The sequence below is a fragment of the Aulonocara sp. 'chitande type north' Nkhata Bay genome, linkage group LG5, assembly GCF_057382095.1.
Source record: "Aulonocara sp. 'chitande type north' Nkhata Bay isolate Kocher_YH1m ecotype deep benthic linkage group LG5, A_spYH_male_GT1.1, whole genome shotgun sequence".
NCBI lineage: Eukaryota > Metazoa > Chordata > Actinopteri > Cichliformes > Cichlidae > Aulonocara > Aulonocara sp. 'chitande type north' Nkhata Bay.
In genome coordinates, this window is record NC_141348.1 from 17265007 (window position 1) to 17292916 (window position 27910).

The window sequence follows — 27910 nt, forward strand, 5'->3', positions numbered from 1 at the left end:
TTTCTATAGTGTAGTTCAGAAAGTGAATAAGGTACGGTAAAAGATGAACTGTTACACTCCAAAACCTACACGCAGAGACACCACATACATTTGTGTCTCAGTTTGCGTTTCTTATATCAAACAGAAAGACAGCCGTGTGTCCTTGCTTTGTTCTTGGGAAATCAAGGAAAAGGGTCAGAGGTTACAGATCAAATCAAGATATCAGAACAGATGAAGAAGTCGTTTATGGACAAATTTATACATTTTTATTAGGATGAATTCCTGAATTCCTGACCTGTACACAGTCATCAAGGATGCCAGATTATTATACAGTGCATGGATGTTCAGTCTACTTTATTACACTGATGCAAGCCACATGCTTAGAAGTTCAAAGAACAGGGTTGCACAAGTCTCATTAATGTAAACAAACAGCAACCACGCATTATCCTTTGATTTTGACTTTACCATACACACAGTCACACCTCTGTGGTGCAGAAAGGAACTGTGATTTTTAAAGTAAACTAAAGCTCAGTAGCCGTTATATACAGATGAATCTAATATTCACTAGTCTTCTGTTGTTACTATAGCTTTTTTGCTGGGCTTTATTAGTGTGTGTGGATGCTCTGGTCATGCTTTAGAGAGGTGGAACTTGGATATGGAATTACTCATCAGTCTGACGATGGCATAGGAAGCAGTCCCAGGCATTTGTAGCAGGAGCAGCCACTTGCAAACAATAAGGGGAGACAAACTCCCTCTTTACAAATAAAATGCCAATGTGATGCTGCCTGTGCAGAAGAAATGAAAATGAAAGGAACAGAAACTACATGCTGCAATGGTTGCATATACAATTTGGTTTTCTTGCACATTCCCTGTATGTTTTGCAGAATGAAGTTATGAAGTTATTGCCTTAGTTTTTGAAGACTTTTTGACATCGTCAGTAGCCAGTGTTAGAATGAAGCTGGAATGCGTTTGTGTCACAGACAAATCACTGAATTTATTCTGAATTGATATGTGAATTCCCATTATCAAAATATATTTCTTATTAGATTAAAAAGAAATTACACTTGTAGTAATACTTAACTGATGAACGTCTAGTAATCAGTCAGGGTGTAAACTTTCAGAGATAAAATGCATGTCTCCCCCACCCCCCTTTGTTTCACAGAAAGCGTATTAGAACACATAAAACATCATGCACTTGGAAACTTTGGAGTATACAAACACGGAGTACTTTTTCCTTCCACGACAGAATGCAAACCACTTTGGAAAAGACATCCAATCAAAACATTGTATGTCAATTACTGAGCACAGAGAGAGAGAGAAACTGTTACTAATGTGTTTCAGACTACAAGAAATACAGCATTCAGCAAACAACACCTCTGAAAGAGAAGGAGTAAAAGACTATATCTAATAACTTTACCCAACAACACTTGTATCTACAATGAGTGTACTTGGACACACCGACATTGGTTTTATGACCACCGTTTTGCATTCTGCACAGACAAACTTCACTTCCGTCTTCTTCTATCACGCCTGATTGCCCTGCTTAAAGACGCTGAGGTGCTACTTGCAAAATGAAAAGAGACAATTACATTTGACTTGGGTAGGAAGTGGGCCCTCCCACCTGGCTATACTCAGATGGCTGACCCATATTGCCCTGGGTGTTGTAGCTCCCTGACTGGTCAAAACTTCCCTGGTTGTATGACTGCTGGCTAAATGTGCCGCCCTGCTTCTCAGACGCCCCGGCTGCAAATCTTGAAGCACCCTTGTGCCAGCCGGTCTCCTTGAAGACAAACCAGATGTTTCCAGCCCATAGAACAAAGTTGAGAAACCCAAAAACCTGAAGAGACAGTGAAAGAAACAAATTTACAATAAACATCAAAACATTCAAATAATCTTGGCATAACTGCCCCCACATATTCATTCAGCTTGAACCACAATTTCTGCCTTTTTCACTGGTTACATCTCCCATACACTACCATAACATCAGTCGTTCACACTGTTCAGCTATTTCAGGTTCCACACATCAGTTTAAACATGTTCAGAAAACTGAGCTTTTCTAGTTGATCTTTTCATGCATTTCCACATCTTTTGTACCTACCACTGAGGTGTTGAGTCCAGACCAGCGAGGTCCATGCAAAGATCCACATTTGTTGGTCTGGTCTTTGCAGGCAGAGATGAGGAGCTGCACCTCATCTGGATCGGTGGCCACTTTGACATCGGACAGGGCCTTGGCCCAAGCGGAGGAACTGACCAGCCACAAGAAGGAGAACACTACTGTCACTACAAAATCCTGGAAGAAACGAGAGCGATCATGTCCATGAGAATTCAGCAATAAAACTATAGCATTACTTTAAATGCTTACTTTAAATGAGTGAATAGTTAGTTTGTGAGTCAATGGAAGACGTCAACCTGGAAGAATAGAGGGTCAGACTATGTGCATAACGTACTCTTGATAAACTACCTAATAAGGACTGAGAAAGTGTTTCATCGACTGTACTCACAATGAGTGGTGCTCGGCTGTTTTCGTGGTACTTGTTTAAAAAGAAGATGTAGATAATGGCAGCCGTGAGGGAATAAAGGAAGGCGAAGACTGCAATGGTGACAAAGAACTCAGCAGAGGATGAATAGTCTCCGGTCAGGAAAACACGCTCCCTCCTCATGGCTTCACACATGGGTGCTTCAAAGGACACCTGGTGCAACCTGGTGCACACACGCACGCATGCACAGGTCAAGTACAAAAGCAATGAACAATTAACTTTCACTGTCAGCAGTTCATACATTTCATATAAAGCTCTTAGATCCCAAAATGTCAGCAGGCTGTCAGACACATGAAGGCCAATCACCTGAAAGGATAACCAAAGTCAATGCCAATGCTGAGGTTGCTGCTGGCCTTCTCCATGCAGTCCACGCTAACCTGCAGCTGCCCAGTATAACCGCCACATGTTGCAAATGCGAAGATGGAAAAGAGCTGCAGAAACACAAAGAAAAAAGCATCACATGCTCATCCAAAAAAGATACTACAAGTAATATAAAGTGGACACTCTGAGAAGAGAACAATCAGTTTTCTTCAAACACATTAACAAAGGCCTCAGTACAGGGTTGGGCAGATGAGCAGGCTCACCCGGATGAGCTGGAGGAAGTGGCTGAGGAGAGGGAGTTCTGGGCTCCACTCAGGGTGCTGCCACCACGGCCCAACCCCCCAAGCAGTAGAAAATGGATGGACGGTTGGGTAACGTTTACTTTTTCCTTCTCAGCTCAATAACAATCATTTACCAAAAACTTAAAGTTACAGTTTTACATAGAAGAAAGTTCCAATGTGAAGGAGACTCAGTTTGACTCATCTGCTGCATTCCCTCACTCCACACTACTGTTGTTTTTACTTTGCAGGCTATTGTGTGACTCAAGTCCAGCTAAACTTTACACAGGTTAACACTGATTAGCAGTAATTGAAATCATGGCTGGGGAAAAGCCACATTGCAGATTTGTTAGGATTTTATTTTTAATTTATTTGCCATTTGGGGGCAGCAGAACACCATTTAAGTACCAGAGACTGTATCATCACTTTATGGTCTGCTGTCTGTTTAGACATATTTTATAATCTCACCACTATCTCATAATGCCTGCAGATACCTATCTGGGGAATCAGGGTTAGAAGAAGCATTATCTAAATTAACTTTAATTCCACTGGGGGGAAAAAAACAACAACAAAAAAAAACTACATGCATTCAAACAAGTGGACAAAGGAAAATCCACTCAAAGATGGTTTGGGAAGCATTTGAATATCCTTTATAGTGAAATGCTATTGTGTGTGAAATGTGTCCCTCAAAAACAGAAAAGTAGTTGATCAGTGCAAATAACTTTGTCTTATGGATATGTATATATGAGTCATATATAACATTTTCTTTTGTTCTTCAGGTGTCCTGTCTAGCAAACAGATTAATTGCATAATTGTGCTGGCAGCCCTTTGATCTTTTAGTGGTAGTCAATGGTCAATGGTCAATGGTCAATGGTCAATGGTAACTTTATTGTCCCTGATGGGAAATTGATTCGCAGTATGTCAAAACAAACAACAAACATACAACCAACACATCACATACACTCATTAAAAAAATACTATAATATAATATAAGCCTGATAAAACAACCTAGATATTCCATCGAAAAAAGTGCAATGTGCAATGGCAACAACACTTACAATTTAGTGTTGTTAATTAAGATAATAGCACTAGGTACAAACGACAATTTGTGTCGCTTTGTCTTCACTGCAGTCATTTTATAACGACGACCTGATGGAAGCAGTTGAAAATCGTTAAAGAGAGGATGATCTGAACACAACAGGACAGAAGTTGCCTTCCTCAGCACATGCCTGTGCCATAAGACGCAAGAAAAAATCTGTAGTTGGCTGGACACTTGTGTTAACAGCATGACAGGAACAGGTGTTGAATGGCATTAGGCCCTGAGAAACACAAGAAAATTGTGACAGAGTGATACATATATAGTTATACATATATAGTCACAAAACATGCATAGAGAGGAAAAAAAAATCAGACTTATAACAAGTTTTCTCTTTAAATCTAAACTCAGATGTTTCGCTAAACCTAATCTAAACCTAAAGTTATATTTCTGTGCAGAAAAAGTATTTGTGAGTTATAAGTCATTATAGCAAAAATAAAGTATGTAAGTTTCCTCCACTTTTCTCTAGATGATGGTGGAAAACAATATTCCAAAATGTCGAACTTTTGTACAAGGAAGGGACAATTTTATAAGGAATGGCCCTCTCGAAAGGATACAGAATTAACAAGAAGCAAATGTGGTACTTGACAAAAAAATTTACTATGAAAATGTTAAACCACAAGTCATACTGATATTTTTAGGAAGCCATAGAACTGGCAAACTCTCGCACTATGTCAGCTGGGACCAGCTCAAGTCCCTTGCGTACAATGAGATCAATAAAAGGCTAAAGAAATGAATAAATGGATGGATAATACTACAGTTTATCATCTTGAATATTTGAGGGGCTAGTCTTTCTTACAAGTTTCTTTCACTAAATACTCCTGAAGAGTTTCAGTCAGGTTTCAGAGCTCATCACAGCACAGAAACAGCTTTAGTGAAGGTTACAAATGATCTTTTTATGGCCTCTGACAGTGGACTCTTCTCTGTGCTTGTCCTGCTAGACCTCAGTGCAGCATTCGATACTGTTGACCATAATATCCTATTAGAGCGATTAGAACATGCTGTAGGTATTACAGGTACTGCACTGCAGTGGTTTGCATCATATCTATCTAATAGACTCCAATTTGTTCATGTAAATGGAGAGTCCTCTTCATACACTGAGGTTAATTATGGAGTTGCACAGGGTTCAGTGCTAGGACCAATTCTGTTTACATTATACATGCTTCCCTTAGGCAGAATCATCAGAAGACATTGTACACATTTTCACTGCTATGCAGATGACACCCAGGTCTATCTACAGTGGGGCAAAAAAGTATTTAGTCAGCCACCGATTGTGCAAGTTCCCCCACCTAAAATGATGACAGAGGTCAGTAATTTGCACCAGAGGTACACTTCAACTGTGAGAGACAGAATGTGAAAAAAAAATCCATGAATCCACATGGTAGGATTTGTAAGGAATTTATTCGTAAATCAGGGTGGAAAATAAGTATTTGGTCAATAACAAAAATACAACTCAATACTTTGTAACATAACCTTTGTTGGCAATAACAGAGGTCAAACGTTTACTATAGGTCTTTACCAGGTTTGCACACACAGTAGCTGGTATTTTGGCCCATTCCTCCATGCAGATCTTCTCGAGAGCAGTGATGTTTTGGGGCTGTCGCTGAGCAACACGGACTTTCAACTCCCGCCACAGATTTTCTATGGGGTTGAGGTCTGGAGACTGGCTAGGCCACTCCAGGACTTTCAAATGCTTCTTACGGATCCACTCCTTTGTTGCCCGGGCGGTGTGTTTTGGATCATTGTCATGTTGGAAGACCCAGCCTCGTTTCATCTTCAAAGTTCTCACTGATGGAAGGAGGTTTTGGCTCAAAATCTCACGATACATGGCCCCATTCATTCTGTCCTTAACACGGATCAGTCGTCCTGTCCCCTTGGCAGAAAAACAGCCCCATAGCATGATGTTTCCACCCCCATGCTTCACAGTAGGTATGGTGTTCTTGGGATGCAACTCAGTATTCTTCGTCCTCCAAACACGACGAGTTGAGTTTATACCAAAAAGTTCTACTTTGGTTTCATCTGACCACATGACATTCTCCCAATCCTCTGCTGTATCATCCATGTGCTCTCTGGCAAACTTCAGACGGGCCTGGACATGCACTGGCTTCAGCAGCGGAACACGTCTGGCACTGCGGGATTTGATTCCCTGCCGTTGTAGTGTGTTACTGATGGTGACCTTTGTTACTTTGGTCCCAGCTCTCTGCAGGTCATTCACCAGGTCCCCCCGTGTGGTTCTGGGATCTTTGCTCACCGTTCTCATGATCATTTTGACCCCACGGGATGAGATCTTGCGTGGAGCCCCAGATCGAGGGAGATTATCATTGGTCTTGTATGTCTTCCATTTTCTGATGATTGCTCCCACAGTTGATTTTTTCACACCAAGCTGCTTGCCTATTGTAGATTCACTCTTCCCAGTCTGGTGCAGGTCTACAATACTTTTCCTGGTGTCCTTCGAAAGCTCTTTGGTCTTGGCCATGGCGGAGTTTGGAGTCTGACTGTTTGAGGCTGTGGACAGGTGTCTTTTATACAGATGATGAGTTCAAACAGGTGCCATTCATACAGGTAACGAGTGGGGGACAGAAAAGCTTCTTACAGAAGACGTTACAGGTCTGTGAGAGCCAGAGATTTTCCTTGTTTGAGGTGACCAAATACTTATTTTCCACCCTAATTTACGAATAAATTCTTTACAAATCCTACCATGTGGATTCATGGATTTTTTTTCCACATTCTGTCTCTCACAGTTGAAGTGTACCTCTGGTGCAAATTACTGACCTCTGTCATCATTTTAAGTAGGGGAACTTGCACAATCGGTGGCTGACTAAATACTTTTTTGCTCCACTGTATCTATGAAGCCAGATAACACACACCAATTAGTTAAACTGCAGGAATGTCTTAAAGACATTCTAACTTTCTGCTCCTTAGCACAGATAAAACTGAGGTTATTGTACTCGGCCCTGAAAATCTTAGAAATATGGTATCTAACCAGATTCTTACTCTGGATGGCATTACCTTGGCCTCCAGTAACGCTGTGAGGAACCTTGGAGTCATTTTTGACCAGGACATGTCCTTCAACGCACATATTAAACAAATATGTAAGACTGCTTTCTTCCATTTGCGCAACATCTCTAAAATGAGAAATATCCTGTCTCAGAGTGACGCTGAAAAATTAGTTCATGCATTTATTACTTCCAGGCCGGACAACTGCAATTCATTATTATCAGGAAGTCCTAAAAACTCCCTGAAAAGCCTTCAGTTAATCCAAAATGCTGCAGCAAGAGTACTGACAGGGACTAGCAAGAGAGAGCATATTTCTCCTGTATTGGCTTCCCTTCATTGGCTTCCTGTTAAATCCAGAATTGAATTCAAAATCCTGCTCCTTACATACAAGGTCTTGAATAATCAGGCCCCATCTTATCTTAATGACCTTATAGTACCATATAAGGTATCATATCATTAGAGCACTTTGCTCTCACACTGCAGGCTTACTTGTTGTTCCTAGAGTATTTAAAAGTAGAATTGGAGGGAGAACATTCAGTTTTCAGGCCCCTCTTCTATGTCCGGCGTCTCCTTTCCAGTCACCTTTTTCACTCACTATGTGTCAATAGACCTCTCTGCATCGAATCATACTTGTTTATTAATCTCTGTCTCTCTTCCACAGCATGTCCTCTATTCTGTTTTCCTTCTCTCACCCCAACTGGTCGCAGCAGATGGCCCCGCCCCTCCCTGAGCCTGGTTCTGCTGGAAGTTTCTTCCTGTTAAAAGGGAGTTTTTCCTTCCCACTGTCACCAAAGTGCTTGCTCATAGGGGGTCATATGATTGTTGGGTTTTTCTCTTTATGTATTATTGTAGGGTCTACCTTACAATATAAAGCGCCTTGAGGCGACTGTAGTTGTGATTTGGCGCTTTATAAAAAAAATTGAATTGAATTGAATTGTGTCAAATTCCACTTACTACAGTACCTCAGTGGTTCTGCTCTATGTGCCTGGGGCTTTCATGGCTGGGGATTAAAAAAGGTTGCTGACACGACACCGCTTCCATTGTGAATAAGTCCAAATGCATAAAACACACATGAAGTGAAAACAAGCTGCTCATTACAGTCACCAAACATGAACGTGCAGCGAGCACATAATCATAGTCACACACTTCCCCTGCCCTTAACATCTTTCCTCCCCTAGCCCAGTTGTCCATATAAAGCTCTCATAGCCTCAAGAGTTCTCACAACCATAATCACCATAATCAGACCTGACGCCTGGTTAGCATTAGCCTCCCCTCTCCCATATTACAGGCAGCTGGACATGCAGCTTGCCAGCAGCTGTGGAGGTTTTGCAGCATCTCTGCTTGTCTGAAAGAATGTCAGCCTCTGGAGGGCACTATCAGATCACTGAGCTGGACTATGCCACACTGAATGGATGCTTTCATGTTCGTGAAGGGAACAGGGGCTAAGCACACATATGTCATCTTGCAAAGAAAAGATTTATGGGTCATGCAATGAGAAATCAGTGAGTGCGTCCCAGATGAGCCGCTAAAATTCAGCAGATATTTGCAAATGAAACTGTAGACATTAAATGAAGGTGTCAAAATGTTTTAATTGATGTCATTTTTTTTAGTATTTCTGAGTCCCCCTAACTTTATAAGTACTAGAAAAGTTGTATGAATTTTATTTTACATTTCATTTACACCCCCACCCTTCATTCACTGCTTCTGCTGTGTTATTGTTCAAATTTATAATGTAGCCATAAGCTTCATTTCTTTCATTTGGTTTGTAGTTTATAAGCAGCTATTTATCATTTTCTACCAGTAGAAACTGAAGAAACAAAACTGAGTAGCACTGAGACCGTTTGATAGGCTAAATTTTTGTGTCATAATGCTTTAAAAAAAACAACAAGATTTTTAGTATCATTTTCTTCTTTTTGCATTTTTCAACATTAATTTTCTGTTTATACACCAGAATGCAGTTACAGGTGGAGTTATATTTACTTATAAGTCATGAATAAACACATTTACTGATCATAAACTGATACAGCGAGACTTGACCTTCTTTTTCTTAAGAAGAACTTTTTTCATAGTCCTTGGAGGAAGTCCTTCCTGTGGTTCTGCACAGCAAAACTGGGGACGGCTACAGTTCCTAGAAACCCGTTTTGGGGTCTATTTCAGCATCTACTTAAGTTTAGGTATTCTTCAACACAAGAACCTTTGAGTGACATACAGTGGGGCAAAAAAGTATTTAGTCAGCCACCGATTGTGCAAGTTCCCCCACCTAAAATGATGACAGAGGTCAGTAATTTGCACCAGAGGTACACTTCAACTGTGAGAGACAGAATGTGAAAAAAAAATCCATGAATCCACATGGTAGGATTTGTAAAGAATTTATTCGTAAATTAGGGTGGAAAATAAGTATTTGGTCACCTCAAACAAGGAAAATCTCTGGCTCTCACAGACCTGTAACGTCTTCTGTAAGAAGCTTTTCTGTCCCCCACTCGTTACCTGTATGAATGGCACCTGTTTGAACTCATCATCTGTATAAAAGACACCTGTCCACAGCCTCAAACAGTCAGACTCCAAACTCCGCCATGGCCAAGACCAAAGAGCTTTCGAAGGACACCAGGAAAAGTATTGTAGACCTGCACCAGACTGGGAAGAGTGAATCTACAATAGGCAAGCAGCTTGGTGTGAAAAAATCAACTGTGGGAGCAATCATCAGAAAATGGAAGACATACAAGACCAATGATAATCTCCCTCGATCTGGGGCTCCACGCAAGATCTCATCCCGTGGGGTCAAAATGATCATGAGAACGGTGAGCAAAGATCCCAGAACCACACGGGGGGACCTGGTGAATGACCTGCAGAGAGCTGGGACCAAAGTAACAAAGGTCACCATCAGGAACACACTACAATGGCAGGGAATCAATCAATGGTCAATGGTCAATGGTAACTTTATTGTCCCTGATGGGAAATTGATTCGCAGTATGTCAAAACAAACAACAAACATACAACCAACACATCACGTACACTCATTAAAAAAAATACTATAATATAATATAAGCCTGATAAAACAAATCCCACAGTGCCAGACGTGTTCCGCTGCTGAAGCCAGTGCATGTCCAGGCCCGTCTGAAGTTTGCCAGAGAGCACATGGATGATACAGCAGAGGATTGGGAGAATGTCATGTGGTCAGATGAAACCAAAGTAGAACTTTTTGGTATAAAGTCAACTCGTCGTGTTTGGAGGAAGAAGAATACTGAGTTGCATCCCAAGAACACCATACCTACTGTGAAGCATGGGGGTGGAAACATCATGCTATGGGGCTGTTTTTCTGCCAAGGGGACAGGACGACTGATCCGTGTTAAGGACAGAATGAATGGGGCCATGTATCGTGAGATTTTGAGCCAAAACCTCCTTCCATCAGTGAGAACTTTGAAGATGAAACGAGGCTGGGTCTTCCAACATGACAATGATCCAAAACACACCGCCCGGGCAACAAAGGAGTGGCTCCGTAAGAAGCATTTGAAAGTCCTGGAGTGGCCTAGCCAGTCTCCAGACCTCAACCCCATAGAAAATCTGTGGCGGGAGTCGAAAGTCCGTGTTGCTCGGCGACAGCCCCAAAACATCACTGCTCTCGAGAAGATCTGCATGGAGGAATGGGCCAAAATACCAGCTACTGTGTGTGCAAACCTGGTAAAGACCTATAGTAAACGTTTGACCTCTGTTATTGCCAACAAAGGTTATGTTACAAAGTATTGAGTTGTATTTTTGTTATTGACCAAATACTTATTTTCCACCCTGATTTACGAATAAATTCTTTACAAATCCTACCATGTGGATTCATGGATTTTTTTTTCACATTCTGTCTCTCACAGTTGAAGTGTACCTCTGGTGCAAATTACTGACCTCTGTCATCATTTTAAGTAGGGGAACTTGCACAATCGGTGGCTGACTAAATACTTTTTTGCCCCACTGTAAGTGCACTGTGAGTCATTTAGACACAAGCTTATACTGTTGCGGCATGAGTAATCAAAAGGAAAATGAAATATGGATATGGGGAAGTTAAAGATCACACAGTGTGAGAGAAGAGCTACACCGACAATGCTCCGCTGTCCACACGTGGCACACAGCTAGCGTGATATTGGGTGAATAGCCCTACAAACCACTGGTCGCATTGTTGTCTATTTAGCAGTTGTTATATCAAACACTGGGTTACTGTATCATTTTATTATTATATTTTGGTTGTTTGAAAATAAATAGGAATAAGCCCTTTAATGCACGTAGTATAGGAGGGAACTCATTAATGGGCAGTTTCTTACAAAAGGTCCCTAACACACTCCAGTCCAGAAACATTACAGCTGACAGTGGCAGCAACGTAAACTAGAACCAGAACCAGTCGTTATGATACCTTTTGATATCATAACTCTGAAATGCAACAGTTACAGTGTTGGTAGCACCGTATGTACTGTAGGGAGTGTATCTTACCAAGGCTGCAGTTCCTCCACAACTGCTGCCAAGTGGTTTGTCATTTCTGGTGTTTTTCTGTTTCTATTGTTATTCACAACCTGTGTTTTATTCTTTATGTATATGTTGTAATTGAGTTCTCATTAGTTTTATCGTTTGGTACTTGAATTTAATTCTTGTCCCTTTTCCTTCCCATTACTGTTCATAATTCTAAAAAAGTATTTCCCTCTGTCGAGCTAGTTCTCATTTTTGTAATCAGGTATCTTTAGCGTCTTGTATTTACCTTTACTTCTGCCCCCGGCTGATTGTCCTTGTTTACATCTGTGTCTGGTTATGCTCCTGTGTCCAACCCTCTGATGTGTATAAAAGTCTTCTCTTCACTGCAGCCTTTGGTGGATTGTCTGTTTTGTTGTTATCCCTGTGTCGGACATGCTTGTTTAAGGCAAAAGAGTCAAGTGATAGCTGACTTGCAGAAGGCAATATGCAAATTGTGCTTTTCAAAGCAAGCGAGGAAATACAAAAGAGCGGCATCCAGGTCTATTCAATGACTGAGTGACTGACTGACTGAGTTTTCAGTTCAATATCCAAAGTGTTATCCCTGTTATGTTATCCTGAAAAACACATTATCATTTGTTTAAAAAAGCGGCCATTGCCATGGTGGTGTGAATGATATTCCATTTGCAATAGCTAACATTAAATAAACCACTGACTGTAGAAAGCTTTCTACTATCATTTATATAAATGTATTGATATAAATGTACACCAACATAATGTATCTAATGTTATACCTTTATACCTGTCAACAGACGTTAACATGTTTACGAATAACAAGTATACTGGATCATCTTTTTCTGGTAGCAAATTTGATGTCGAGAATTCCGTTATTTTAATGGTATTGGTATTTACTACATTTCTAGTATGCTGACATCCCTGATGAAAACCATCAATAGATTCAATGAAATTGCAGAAAAGTGAAGTTATTCTCCAAGTTTCCCTAGTTGTATAATCTGATCTTTAAGGCTAAGTGGCAACAGTGAGCTCACAGGGGCATAAATGCACAATACTAGATGCTGCTTTGCCAAGCTAATCAGGGTCACAAAGGACCCAGCTTGGTTTGGCAGGTTCAGGTGAACCGAGATTACAGCCAGATGATAAACAGGGGACTCCAATTTCCACTTGCAGCCTCAGGCCTCAGGTGATGGCTGACTGCTGCTTACCTAGCTGTCATGGTGCACAGCTGCAACCTCTCTTGGAAATCCCTCCACTGAAGTGTTTGTTAGTGCATCACTGTCTTTAGCTTTGTTCTGTTCTGAAATTTGCCGGCCTATAAACAAACATGCCCCCCCCCCCCAAAAAAAACAACCAAACAAACAAACACACGTTTAACTAATGTACATGTGCTGCTTAATCATATGCACCTCAAAGTGTTGACAGATATTGTACTTGCTGAGTAGCGTATGTGCATTTCTGGGTAAACAAACAGTAGAAAAAACAAGTGACCAGGGGAGAGACAGAGTAAATGCTCCATCGTAATTATCAAAGACAGCCCCAGATAAACATCACTCTCTGCCTGTCTCTCTGCTTGTGTATATACGTACTCCTACAGCTGCCTCCCCTGCTTGTGATTTTCAGCTCGGGTTTAGCCCCTCTCATTTCTGGCTGGGGCCTTTGAACAGGAGAGCGTGGCATTGTGGAAGTAGGGTGGATGCTAAGCCTCGCGCTCCCATGTGTTTATCTGCCTCTCCCAGCTGGGCTCCTCAGGGAACAAGAGATAGAGAGAAGGGGAATGAGAGAGGAGGGGAGAGAGGGAAAGCAAAAAGGGAGAGACGGATACAAAGAGAAGAAGAGAGAAAAGCCAGGGCGCCGGAATGAAACCCGCCTGCAATGCAAACAAAGCCTTTAAACATCTCCGTGTTTGCCGTCATCTCCTCTACCCAAAAAGGTACTGAAAAGCACTAATGTGAATATTTTAATTTGCATTCAAACCAGTGTTAAGACATATTTGCACTTCAAATAAGAATTAAGAAAAAGCAACTGTGATATTATCTACAGTTTTAAACGAGCGGTAGTGGATAAGAGTGCAATGGTTTTGTCTGAGAGTGTAGCTCGAGCAGTGTTGGGGGCTTAAATGGAGATGTGAGCAAGCACTGTGAAGGAGCGTAGGCTGGCTGAGGATTATGAAACTGATACACTGGCTTCAGGCTTGACCACCAGCAATTCGACCCACTGTCCAGTAGACACACTCTCCGTTGTGAAAAACAGGAAAATAACTAGGGAGCAGCAAAAAGATGAACCAAACATGCAACGAAATCAGGGGTGGATAATATTTTAAAGAATGGTATCTGTGGATGCAAATGAAAAAAATGAGGAGAATCACGTGAGAAAATGGAGGAGCTGCTTCAACACAAGGACCTGATAAGAGCGGCAGAGGAAGTGACACTGAGTGGGGGAGGTGAGGATCGGAAAAATGAGCTGAAACATGAGTTCGCTGATGAGCTGCACTTGACATTTTCACAAACCTCGGCACAGATGCAACACATACAGTCATACACAATCCACCTGCTCCATTCAAGTCAATAGGAGTCGGTGCAGTGTAAAGTGGCTGCCTCAGGAGGAGGAAAAACGAAATGATGAAATAAAATACAGTGGAGTTTGGGTTCAAAGTCAGGACAGTTTGATACGTCCTAAGAGTACAGTAAAAACGTCTTAAGCCACCACTCATTTCTTGAAATTTTGCTTTCAAGCAGCCAGACTTTATTTTTAAAGTAGTCTTGAACAGTAATTCTCTAAGACAGCGGTCCCCAACCTTTCTTGCAACAGGGACCGGTTTATGTCCGACAATATTTTCAGGCCTTTAAGATGTCGCAGATAAATACAACAAAATAAAACCAGTACCAAAAAAAGAAGATTTATTCATAACGGGAAAAGGCCCAGGGAAACTGAGTTAACGATAAAAATGATAAAAACCCTGAAAACCATAAATTTCACACATGAGCCTCAACTCTCGTGGCCCGGTACCAAATGATTTACGGACCAGTGGGTTGGTGGGTTGGGAGGTTGGGGAGCGCTGCTCCTCTAAGATATCATAAGAACTTTCAAAATCTTTCTTTGGGGGCTTTTTCCACTTATTTTTAGTCCAGTGCTGGAAGCCATGTCCTTAAGAAAAAAGAAATAGTCCACCAAAGACCTGACAGAACCTGAAAAACGCATCTGGCCCTCCATTTACAGAAGTAGTCTTAGTTGTAGGGTGGCTGTCGAAAAGAAAAGGAAACGGAATTTTTTTTGGTTCAAATCATTGTAACTATGTGCAGAGAATGCCAGGAGAAAGATACAACAGTGAGTGTCTACAGCCATCTGTGAAACACAGTGGAGGCTGCATTTCAGCCAGTGGTGTTGGAAATCTTATCAAAATTGATGGAATTATGAACACGGAAGTCCAATTTTAATCCAACACGATACACCTTATGGAAAGCATGTGATTTGAAATGAAATGGAACAGTTTCCATCATGGATAAGCGTCCCCAGAGCCCAGACCTCAACATTATTGAAGTGTTAGATCATGTTGACAGAGCACCAAACAAAGGCAGTCAACATCCAAAGAAGAGCTTTGAATGTCCTTCGAGAAGCCTGCAGAACTATCCCTGAAGACTACTTTAAGAAATAAGAAGAAAGTTTGCCTAAGAGATTTCAGTATTATATTTTATATTTCAATCATAGAAATGTATCTGGGACAAATATAACACTTTCAAATGAAAGTTATACTTCTCACTAATAATATCATTTGCTTATCTTTGAGTCAAACCAAAGTTAGCCTCATCCATGTAAACAAAACAGCATGTGCAAATGAATAGCCAATTGCTTATGTGACAAGTTTCCTTGAAAGTTATTCCCAGTGGCGTTAGCTAGTTCAGCTATCGTTCAGCTAGCTAGTACAAAAGCTAGTTCAGCTAATGTAGCTAATGGTTTTTCCTTTAAATATAGTTGGAAAAATGTACTGGATCAAAGACCATTTGAAGAGATGGCAGCAAAAATGTTTTGGATCTGAGAGCTGAAACACCAATTACATCGTGTAACCTGTTCCAGAATGTCCCAGACAATCAGGAAGTCTCCAAATCTATCCACAGGTCTGACTTTCTCATCTGTTTTCTATTTTCTGTGTATTTATACAGTATTTCCAGTTATTTAGAACTCCATGTCTGCATGTGCATGGTTCTACATGTGACTCCAAATTAGCATAATCGCTCCATGCGCATGTGTGTCAGAGTGTTTGCCTAGATGGGTCTAGATGTGAGCATGCAATGTGTATCTATGTTAACACAGAGTAAAAATATCTCACTCTCTCCAGTCAGGCAGAAGCATTGGTTAGCATCTACGCACACACCAACACAAACACACATACTTTCACTTGCTCTCAGTACTGCAGTTTGCCAGTGTGCAAACATGAGCAATTTTATGGCAGCTAGTTAAGTACAAAACAAAAATAGAAGCACATTTGAGGAAGCAGACAGACACATATGTGAACTTTTACGCAACACTTGATGATGGCTATCACTCAAAATGACATTTCAGTGCAAAAAGGTAACATAAATCTAATTTTTCTGATTTATTTGTTTTTAATTTGCAACAAAGACTCTCTCTCTCTAATAAGACTTTTCGGTTGATGGCACTGATGTGTGACTTGAGCACTATGAATGCTGCAGAGCAGAGCTGAATGTTTTCTATCACATTACATACATACATGCTTTTTTCTACCAACAGAAACACACGTGATTATACTTCATTTATTGTGATTTTCACAACTGCATTACAAAAAAGACCCACCTTCTTCACTTACTAAGGATCAGGTCACACTAAGAAGCAAAGACTGCAAGCCCTCAGTGAATCACTGTCTGATCTTCAATAGCAGCACCACAGAACAAAATCAGTAGCTCATTTAGCAGTGGCCGATCCCCCTCCTGCACAGGGAGTGCTTTGTGCCAACCACAGATCCACCCAGATTCATCTTTCTTTTTATCTCTCTCCTCTCCGGCTCTGTAAGCTTGACTGACCACAAGAAAATTTCTTTTTTTTTTTTTAACAATGTCTCTTCGTGGTGTTCTTCGTGTCTCTCCATGGCTACTCAGTCAGGTGATCAACTGGTACCTGGTGCCGTATCCTAGGGCGACACTTACTGTCCCTTTGAAAACGGGGTTGCCCAATGAAAATGTATCATAAACCCACAGTTTGATTCTGTCTTCAAATATTATGGTAGCCCTATATGATTAAAGTGAGTAGGACCAGGGATTACAACCTTATGAAACTGACTTCTTCAAAGTATCCAATTACACTACAAGGCAGAGATGTTTTCAATGGCCATACTTCATGGCACAGAGAAAAGCCTGTTGGGGGAAATAAGGGTCAGACAATCAATCAGTGCAAACCTTGTGACCTATTAGGGCAAGAAGAACATATATTTATATGTGTATGTGGGCGTATAAAAATGTAGTTTAATTAATCAGGATTTGGATTTGAAGTCATATTGTCCAGCCTTAACACATGTAGTTAGCTCCTAACAACTGTAATGGCAGCTTCTTTGTTAACGTTATTCCCCTCTGAGGGGTTAGGACAACACTATACCCAACAACAAACAGAGTAACATGCAGAGTTAGACCCATATAAGATTTTTTTAAAGATATTGATGATTGGTGATTTTAAAAAATCCAATATTCTCAGATATCAGGCAGTCATCACTTATAACAGGGTGTTTCTCTTGTCCTTTTGGATTTTCAGTTATCAGTTTTTATAAATGCAAATAATAACATATTGGAAAACAGCTAATATAAGCCTGCTGATAAACTTGGTGAGTCTCTAAAAATGCAAGCTCAATTTCAGCCTAGATTTATGAAACAAACAGCACCTCATAAGTGCCTGTGGCAGTGGTCTTCAGGTCGAACATGGTCAAAGGATAGATTATGAAGGTGGCCATAAGATTCAGCTGGACATTATAACAACCTACAAATGTAGGTTACAGGTGAAGATCAGTGCTAAAAACGATGGTGGGTCAGGTATCAGGAGAACAGAGGAAGAATTAGGCATAGTTCAGTAGTTTATGGTTTGGCATACTGCACTGTTTAAAAGAACACTGGTACTCTACGTAAAATGTTAATTAAAGCAGTGGATCGGAAGTCTTAAATTAATATGTCACGTTAAAAATTAGACAACAAATCAAAAACTGTGAAATGTCATACTATCTTTTTTCAATTATATGCTAATTTTGGCTTCTGGCAACAGCATTAAAAAGACAAGCAATGCTGAAAAAAAAAACTTGGTTGTACACAACTACTTTGTTTATTGTCATGAGGTCACTAATTACAAGGGAAGGAAAAACAGAGCATCCCAGAGAGGCAGAAGTTAGTCTTTATAATACAAAGTGGCTTTGTGACATTTGTATTCATATACATACTGTCTCAGTACCTGTGATCTTACATGCACTGTGTGTGTGTGTGTGTGTGTGTGTGTGTGTGTGTGTGTGTGTGTGTGTGTGAAGTCATATTTGAACAGGCATGTCTGGCTACAGGAGACGACAGGTTAACCTTTTCCTGTCTGAGTCACAGATGGCAGACCACCTTCACAGGGTTAAAGAGTACAGCGGTCCAGCTCCGACCTGATGGGTTAGAAAAGGCCACATCATATCTAAAAGCTCCCCAAATCTTACAACCCAATGAGCTTTAATTAAGATCACTTCATAATTACAGTGTCTTTCAGATATAATCATACGTTGTAACGTTTTTTTTCTTATTCTTGTTTTGTTCTATGTGGATGTATCGGCACATGAAATATTCAGGTTAAACCTTTTCCCTATGAAATCTGTTTAATATTGAATTTGACAGAAGATGTTTCAAAACTAAAGATGAGATTTATAGTTTTATTTCCCAAAGTAAAAGCAAAACAAAACATTTTCTATAGATACCCTGATGGGGTCCTGCTTTAATCCCCATCACCACTGGGGGCCTGTACATAACTAAAGCATGTTCAGTTCTTTCAAATGATCTCTCCTAATTGAAATCAGGTGCTCGGGTATAGCTTCACTGACCAACATAAATAAAAGAGAAAAAAAAAACTTAAAAAAACCCCCTAATTTTGCATAACTACTTAATGCTAATGGTGCCAATCTTATGTCAACATATCAACACACATAAAAGTTAAGAAATTTTCACTCATTTCACTTCTCCAGAGAGTACACAGACCCAACAAAAGAGTCCAGCTTGTTATCAGTCACTCTCTACTCCAATGAAAATGTCAGTCCCGTCTCACCTTTAAGTCCTCAGGCAAAATCTGGCCTACAAACTTTCACATTTAACCGCACTGTAGCTGTTATGGGCTAATGTTGGTCATCAGCTTATACAATTATCTGTGTGGAACCACTGAGTTTTCCATGCATACATTTCTTACTACTATATTATACATCATAATCCAAGTGGACACATTTTTTCTCGTAGCCTTGTGTCCCCTTGTCAAAAGCAACTGAGTTTTTTAGTGCTGAAAAACAGATCTTTGACCTGGCAAATCTCCAGTGATAACTGTCAGCAGCTGTCACCAATCTCACTCCATCTCACATTCATATATTTTCCTTTGAGGTATGTATGTGTGTGTGTGTGTGTGTGTGTGGGGGGGGGGGGGGGGGGGGTGCTTTTACAATGTTACTTTGTGGAGACATACTCTCAAATCCTTACAATGTAAATTATTTGATTGTAATGTGAAAACGTTGAGTCTCCAGGACATTCTTTGAGTTGCTGTAATGCTCTCTGAAATTACAGACACAGTGTGTGAGAGAACTTATGACCCTGCAAAAATGTTTGTCCTAAGGATTGTACAACTGTCTGTCAAGGCCTTCCTTGTGACATATTACTGATGTGACAGGTCAACAAAGAATGAACGATTAGAGAAAAAGAGAGATACTGAAATGTGTGATGCATCTAATTTTGTCCCAACTCTGTTTAGTCACATGCGTTTTACTCATATGGGGATTTGCATTACAACATAAATCCTAGCTAATCTCAAGTGTTCAGTTGGCATCATCTGAAGATGAGAATTCTTACAATGGCCAGCACACTGTATATACATGACAGCTCAGACTCTGGGAACCAATTATATCGCTGGTAAATTTGGCCTGTAAATTAGCAGATTTCCATTTAAAAAGTAATTATATGTAATAACCTCTATTTCCACCTTGCTGGTTTTGGCTTTTCAGCTGCAGTGCTGAAACAAACCAAGCACTGGCATTAACAATTAAACAAACACCAAAACTTGCTTTTTCTTGGTTTTTGGTATTAAATGTTAATATGAACAATCAAACCCCCAGACTGTGGTATGTTATCCTTTGCTACACTGCACTCAAGTCAGCATTGTCTCTTATAGCCAAATTCAGCTTTTTGACAGTTCAACAATTAAATTTATGTTGGCTGGTTTCAGATAAATATTGTACCGTTTATCTATAATCCATCTGCTGTAGAATACCTCCCTCCTTTTAGTACTACTACTTTATTTACATGTTGTCATGGTTTCTGTTGTACAGGGTGTGTCCAAACAACACAATTTCATTGCAAAACATGTAACAAACATGCCGTGCCACCATTTCTGCATGTGTGTCTGTTGGGTCTGTGTTTCCACAGGCCCCGCTAGTTTAGAGACTTTTTCGTCATGAAGAACGAAACCAAGACAGAACATCTTCAACCGGTAATTTACTCGCTAACGAGGGAAGCTTTGGTCAGAACCAGGCGGTGGAGAATAATGCTCATGACCTGTCTCTAGCCCAAATCCTTCAACGAGCAGCTCTCCTCGCAGCAATTTATTCCCATGACAGTTACAGTTTACACAATACAACAGAACACTGTAAAAAACCCCAGTGGTTACAAAAGGCAAGGCACTATGTGTGTGTGTGTGTGTGCGTGCGTGCGTGCGTGCGCGCGTGTGTGTGTTATGGGGGTGCGTTTGTGTGACCTCCTGCTCAGTACAAGGATCATAAAAGCAGGACGCTTACAACACAAGAAACAGATCTTTCAGATAGAGTGTATCTACAATAAAACCCATGTCAGCCTCCCCCAGCACCAAATTGGCTGGAGAGGTGGTCAGGATCAAAGGAATGGCTTTGATCCTACTGTTTGAACTAAGACTTTACAAATTTAAGAAACACAATGACAACATTCAACAATTTGATTTAACAGTGTCCATTTCACGTTTTAATGAGGCAAAGTGTGAAATGGACATACATGCTGAAGTTGCTTTCCCAGCAGGGGGAGATAATATATTTAAAGGTGAGAACTCGGTAGTGAGCAGAAAGGTAAGTAGTATATTCCAGGGTCCTTAATCTGCAAAAATGATTAAGCTGGGTGGCTAAAATGGAGTGAATGAAGTGTTAAATGGACAAAGTGGACCTGTCTATTACACACTTTACTGTGATACTGAGTTGGTCCAAAGGATAAATTAGGGTGGTACTGTTGACCCCCAAAATATGATTGCACTGCCTGGTGATCCCAACACTAATGCTACAGGGCTACAGTGGACCAGGTGGATGCAACGTGTTGTATTTACCCAAACACTTCAGTGAAGTGCAATGTAATGGATGTATTTCTGTTACTGCTCTAAACTTCTATATACTTGCTGTACAAATACAGTGGGGCAAAAAAGTATTTAGTCAGCCACCGATTGTGCAAGTTCCCCCACTTAAAATGATGACAGAGGTCAGTAATTTGCACCAGAGGTACACTTCAACTGTGAGAGACAGAATGTGAAAAAAAAATCCATGAATCCACATGGTAGGATTTGTAAAGAATTTATTCGTAAATCAGGGTGGAAAATAAGTATTTGGTCAATAACAAAAATACAACTCAATACTTTGTAACATAACCTTTGTTGGCAATAACAGAGGTCAAACGTTTACTATAGGTCTTTACCAGGTTTGCACACACAGTAGCTGGTATTTTGGCCCATTCCTCCATGCAGATCTTCTCGAGAGCAGTGATGTTTTGGGGCTGTCGCCGAGCAACACGGACTTTCAACTCCCGCCACAGATTTTCTATGGGGTTGAGGTCTGGAGACTGGCTAGGCCACTCCAGGACTTTCAAATGCTTCTTACGGAGCCACTCCTTTGTTGCCCGGGCGGTGTGTTTTGGATCATTGTCATGTTGGAAGACCCAGCCTCGTTTCATCTTCAAAGTTCTCACTGATGGAAGGAGGTTTTGGCTCAAAATCTCACGATACATGGCCCCATTCATTCTGTCCTTAACACGGATCAGTCGTCCTGTCCCCTTGGCAGAAAAACAGCCCCATAGCATGATGTTTCCACCCCCATGCTTCACAGTAGGTATGGTGTTCTTGGGATGCAACTCAGTATTCTTCTTCCTCCAAACACGACGAGTTGAGTTTATACCAAAAAGTTCTACTTTGGTTTCATCTGACCACATGACATTCTCCCAATCCTCTGCTGTATCATCCATGTGCTCTCTGGCAAACTTCAGACGGGCCTGGACATGCACTGGCTTCAGCAGCGGAACACGTCTGGCACTGCGGGATTTGATTCCCTGCCGTTGTAGTGTGTTACTGATGGTGACCTTTGTTACTTTGGTCCCAGCTCTCTGCAGGTCATTCACCAGGTCCCCCCGTGTGGTTCTGGGATCTTTGCTCACCGTTCTCATGATCATTTTGACCCCACGGGATGAGATCTTGCGTGGAGCCCCAGATCGAGGGAGATTATCAGTGGTCTTGTATGTCTTCCATTTTCTGATGATTGCTCCCACAGTTGATTTTTTCACACCAAGCTGCTTGCCTATTGTAGATTCACTCTTCCCAGTTGGTGCAGGTCTACAATACTTTTCCTGGTGTCCTTCGAAAGCTCTTTGGTCTTGGCCATGGCGGAGTTTGGAGTCTGACTGTTTGAGGCTGTGGACAGGTGTCTTTTATACAGATGATGAGTTCAAACAGGTGCCATTCATACAGGTAACGAGTGGGGGACAGAAAAGCTTCTTACAGAAGACGTTACAGGTCTGTGAGAGCCAGAGATTTTCCTTGTTTGAGGTGACCAAATACTTATTTTCCACCCTAATTTACGAATAAATTCTTTACAAATCCTACCATGTGGATTCATGGATTTTTTTTCCACATTCTGTCTCTCACAGTTGAAGTGTACCTCTGGTGCAAATTACTGACCTCTGTCATCATTTTAAGTGGGGGAACTTGCACAATCGGTGGCTGACTAAATACTTTTTTGCCCCACTGTATGTACTAATTATCACTTACAGTATGTTTACCTTAAGCAACCTGTTATTTGTCAGTCTTCCTCTATGCTGTATTATTATTATTATTATTTTACATAAAGATACTCGGAAATATGCAAGTAATTAAATTCATCTCCAGCTCTGACAAAGGAATCAACAGTTTTGACCCAATGTGATGTATATGTGCCTTAATTATCAGTGGTTATTACTATTAAATTACATAAGTAAGATAATGACTTTTAGTTAATTAAGCTTGAAAATCATGCCCACTTTGTTCAAGAATTTTATGTGCTGTATTTTATTTTTTAACAAACACTGATTCCACATGCACCTATTTCTTATTTTTCTCTTCTTGTTTCCTTTTTTTAAGTTCCTCTGTCACGGCCAGGCGGATCAGCTGCACGCTGATCAGCCCTCTCTGTTTCTCTTCCTCTTCTCTCTCGCCGGGGCGGAACTCACTGTGGGTTCATGCCCTTGGCCCACGCCCTCGGGAGATGAGACCCAGGTGTCTCATTAAGGGGAGCAGCATTTAAGCCAGGAGGTGACTGCTGTTCGTCGCTGGATCGTTGTCTACCACGCGTTAGTAAAGTCAAAGCTACAGCAAGTTTAGTGAAGAGTGTTTTCCTCTGTGCATCGTCCTTAACCCTGTCTCCCTGTCTACAGAACCTCTTGGATTTTTCCCCGTGTGTTTCCCGTGTGGCAGTGTTGGAGTGTGAACCTGTGATTGTGTGAGTGGATATTCTGAAGAACGTATGCTTTCCCTTGGACTTCCCTGGAGACCCCTTCTTCCCCCACTCAGCTGTATATAACACCCCCCTGCACATTCTTGTATATACACCTGGTGACTTGTAAATAAACTCTTCTTGTAAGCATCAGTACCGGAGTCCTGCGCTTGAGTCCTCCTTCCAACCGTAACATCCTCTTTTTGTGTCATCCAGTTTTTTCAGTGTAGGTTTTAGCTTTTACTGTTTTATTTTGAAGGTACTCTGTTGTATACTTTTCACTTCCTCTCTTTGACATCGTGCTTGTTCTGGTCATGAGAGAAGCTGGAATTCAAAAGCTCAAATTTAGCTGTAAATGAAATTTTCTCGTCAAAAATTGTGTTGTATATTAAAAATGATTTTTTTAAAGAAGAAAATGACCTTATTGTGAATAAAGTACTTGAAAGTGGTGGAGTGTTAAGCCAACTGTAACATAAAAATGAGATCCAAAGTGCCTTGAGGCGACTGTTGTTGTGATTTGGCGCTATATAAATAAAAGTGAATTGAATTGAATTGTTCTCTTCCTGCGTGCGCGCACACACACACACACACACACACACACACACACACACACACACACACACACACACACACACACACACACACACACACACACACACACACATGTGCACTGACCACTCAAGGCAAACTAAACTGCCTACTGTAAGGTACTAATGATGGCATCATAGAACAGTGGGTCAGTCAATGTTTTTGGATGAGAGGACAATCCTTCTTAATAATTTAGAATCATGCTGCAGGCTACTCATCAGCATGAGTTTAGTTTTTTCTACAGTAAAGGAAACCAATGAGTTAACAGAATACTGGTAAAACTGCTCTGTGTTCAGTGGCACAACAACCCATCGACGCTTCAGTGCGTTGCAAAACACACATTTACCATTTACATCATGTGCTCAAGCAACTGTACAATTTTGCTCTCTCTTGGCATCCTCTCGTCTCTCCACCAAATGCATACACATAAGCATGAAGACGCACACAGTGAAGAGTTTGAGCACATCTCAAAGGACAGCTTCTGCATGAGTTGGTCCACGGTGGAGAGGAGGGGACCTTACAGCTGTTTGGAGCAGAATATGCCAGCCCCTGACAGTGTGCCAAACGGGCCAAGAGCCTGCATGCACAGACGCACACAGAGTGGTAAAACCATCCTGAAGCCATGACTGATTATAAATGCTTAATCTTGTGCAGATCCAGCACAGACTAATAATATGGTAAACCTACGAGTATCCTGCAACTAAGGTTAACTTATCCTTTATACAACCCTCTATTTGTCAAAGGTTTATCATTCACTAAGTAAATGTCAATTTCTGCCCAGCAGAATGGCTTCAGTGCCTTGGGGTGTGTAAACAAATCAAAGTGACGCACATGTTTCTGCTGGTATCATAAATAGTGTGGGAAGAAATTTAAAAGAAGCTTTTAGATGATGACGCATGCTTATCAAACACAGAAAAGTACTGCGGTTGCCAATATTCTTGTGGTTTTGCAGATGCTTCCATGCTTCAACCTAAGGGCAAAAACAGCTCAGCATCCAGGAATTTCATGCTTACTGGACAATACTGCATCTAACGGGGTGCATTATCATATGTGGAAAACCAGAATTTACTTCCCATCTCAGACCTGCACTTAAAGCGAGCTTCAGTGTTACTACGTCCCTAACCTTAGCAAATGCTTTCAGTCACTCAACCCCAAACACACCCACAGTACTGTGGCCATAGACACTGCCTTTACATGACCTTAACATTGCAGTTGTTGAAAGTAAGACTTTAAGTACTTTGGTTACAGTTGTACACACACAAAAAAATCTTGGTTAACTGCTCAAATTCTATGCCTGGTGAGCATTACAGTGATTTGCAAAGACATGGAAATATTGAACAAACACGTTAAGGATGTGCATTTGTCTGCGCAAACATATAAATGGCTTCATTTCCACTGCACAGCTGCCTTAGCAGTTGCTGTTACAAATGCCAAGCATGACCAAGTAGCAACACCATAACAACAATGTGCTGGTCAGCTAAAATAATATAGTGTGATATCAGCACACTAAGAGGTTGAAAGGCATCCACAATGCACTATTTATTTATTTCCATGTGATAATACTCATCCCATTGTTTATACCTGTATAATCCAGTGATGCTGAGCAGCATCATGTCTCAGCTGGAAGTCACTTGGTGGGCGACAGTGGGAAACAGTCCCTGCAGGCTTCTCACTTCTTACATCCAACTGGGACCTCGGATAAATCGCTACTAGTTGCATATACTAGTTTACATATTTTGCAAATACAGTCACTATTTTCTTTAAAAATATGAGAATAAATACACTTAATTAAACAATACTTATATTTTTTGGTTACCATGATGTGGTGGCTTTTATATTAAGACTTTCTCTGAGTAGTTGGAAAAGGGTGGCAAGATCTTTACACATTTATAAGGACTCCCTGCAGTACGATGAAAAACTTACTATGGGAATAAGACCTGGTGGTGAACTGTAGGTGCTGCAGAATAAATCAGAATACTCAGGTCATAATTTGAATTGTTTGCATGTTTATGAGCCCACTGGCCAACAGAAACACTGGAAAAACTGCCCTCAAAACAGCTCTCACGTGCTCAGCTAAAGAGAAAGAGAAAAAAAAAGGTGCAGGAGAGAAAAGGTCACTTTTATAATGTTGTCATGGGGTGTATGTGTGTGTGTGTATGTGTGTGAAATGCAAAGATTTACTGTGGCTTGCGTAAGATGGTTAATACATCTAAGCAAACATAACCAGGTAGCCAGTGGATCAATATGTCAGCATGTATGGATGCAACAAAAATGTGTGCAGTCATGCTCACAAAACAACACGTGATTCCTTCCACACACAGACACCCACACACGCAAACAGTTACACAAAGACCCACACGGGGAACTATGACAGTGCGCTATCTTCATCATACAGATGGTGCTTTGGCTCTGGCCCCCAAATATCACAGTTAGGTCACTACAAACAGCCGAAAGGGATGCACTTGAAAACTCACCTCACTGACAGACATCTGTGTTATCTCAGCTTAAGTGTCTCTTGAAAGTGAGTTTACTTTATTTGCATGCAAAAGAAAAACAGCTTGTATTTTATTTTTTTCTAGAGTGAAGACTGCTGCTCGAGGACTCTCTGCACTTTTGATGGCATTTGCAAAATTGAGAAAGACAAGCTTCCACACGCACATATCCTATCTGAGCAAAAGCTGAATACCCTTATGGCTACAGTAATTTCTCCAAACTCACATCAAAGAAATTCACTTAATCCTTTTTTTCTCCTTTCTTTCTTTGTGGCTCTGGGCTTCACTGCACTGTACAACAAATAAAAGAAGCTACAACCGGCGCCTAGACAGAAAAGGGTAAAGCTTTAATTCAGTCAGAGCTAGGACACCCCATTGGTATTGTGGATTTCTGTTATATCATCTCACTTTGGGTAAAATGGGGCATTTTTTGTTTGTTTGGTTTTTTGCAGGGACTAGCGCAAAATGCACAGGGCTGGCACCAAGTAGGCATAATTGAAAAGATAGTGGTTTCCCCTGGCATGTAGTTCTCACGGAGCTATAAATCCTCACATAAACTTAAGCCTTTTAGTCACAGTGGAAAGCATCATAGCAGAGTAGATTGCGAGTAAGGTGTGGGAGACATGAAAAACAGCAGCATTCACACAGGAACACTTAACAAATGCGGTGAAGTTTAAGTTCCGTCCTACAGATACAGGAATTTCTTCACAACCAGATGTTTACTGAGTGTAGAAAAATGTGGGCTTTAGCGATAAAGCTCACAAACCCTACATTATGTAACTAATCATGTTTTTTTTCTAATTGAAATGGCCAAAAGGGGGTTAATGTAAGTAGTGCAAAAAAAAAAATGGATCCAACTCACCCATTCCAAAACACGGATAAATCCCAGAGGTAATTTAAGTACTTGAAACGTCCCCGCAGAAACGAGCTGGGCGAAGACAAGGCGGGAGAATAAAAAGATTCCAATTTCCATCATCAATTAAACACACACTGATCAGCTGAGCAGCAGTCAAACACATTCCTGTGGCTTTAATTTACTCACCTGGTTGGCGGTGTCCATTTCAAAATCAGGGTACTTTGGGCTCTTTTTGTTTTTGTTTTTCTACTAGCGTGAGTATATGAGCAACCGAGAACCGAGAACCAGGACCCGATTGATGCGTCTGTGGCGATAACAGTGAGGCGCTCTGAGCTCTGATTCC

The 27910-nt window shown here is 40.9% G+C and overlaps 1 protein-coding gene across 2 annotated transcripts; it reads right to left on the bottom strand.

The window, feature by feature from the left end:
- Positions 1-27910, bottom strand: LOC147330141 (synaptoporin-like). 2 transcript variants are annotated; one of them, XM_086291703.1, is made up of 6 exons: positions 27754-27910; positions 27574-27639; positions 2823-2947; positions 2481-2679; positions 2078-2269; positions 3-1816 (listed from the first exon to the last, which is right to left on the bottom strand). In XM_086291703.1, the coding sequence occupies exons 1-6, from the start codon at positions 27769-27771 to the stop codon at positions 1565-1567; spliced, it is 852 nt and encodes a 283-aa protein (XP_086147829.1). In that variant the 5' UTR covers positions 27772-27910; the 3' UTR covers positions 3-1564. The 2 variants fall into 2 exon arrangements, with proteins under 2 accessions (XP_086147828.1, XP_086147829.1); XM_086291702.1 differs by lacking the exon at positions 27754-27910 and having other exon boundaries at positions 1-1816; positions 27574-27687.

Bases quoted from the DNA above. Each gene is read 5' to 3' on its own strand.
- LOC147330141 (XM_086291702.1), bottom strand. From the start codon at position 27,687: ATGATGGAAATTGGAATCTTTTTATTCTCCCGCCTTGTCTTCGCCCAG. The intron at 2,948-27,573 runs GTGAGTTGGATC...GTGTTTCTGCAG, and splicing joins TTATCCGTGTTTTGGAATGG to CTCTTTTCCATCTTCGCATT. The intron at 1,817-2,077 runs GTAGGTACAAAA...CTGTCTCTTCAG, and splicing joins CTGGACTCAACACCTCAGTG to GTTTTTGGGTTTCTCAACTT.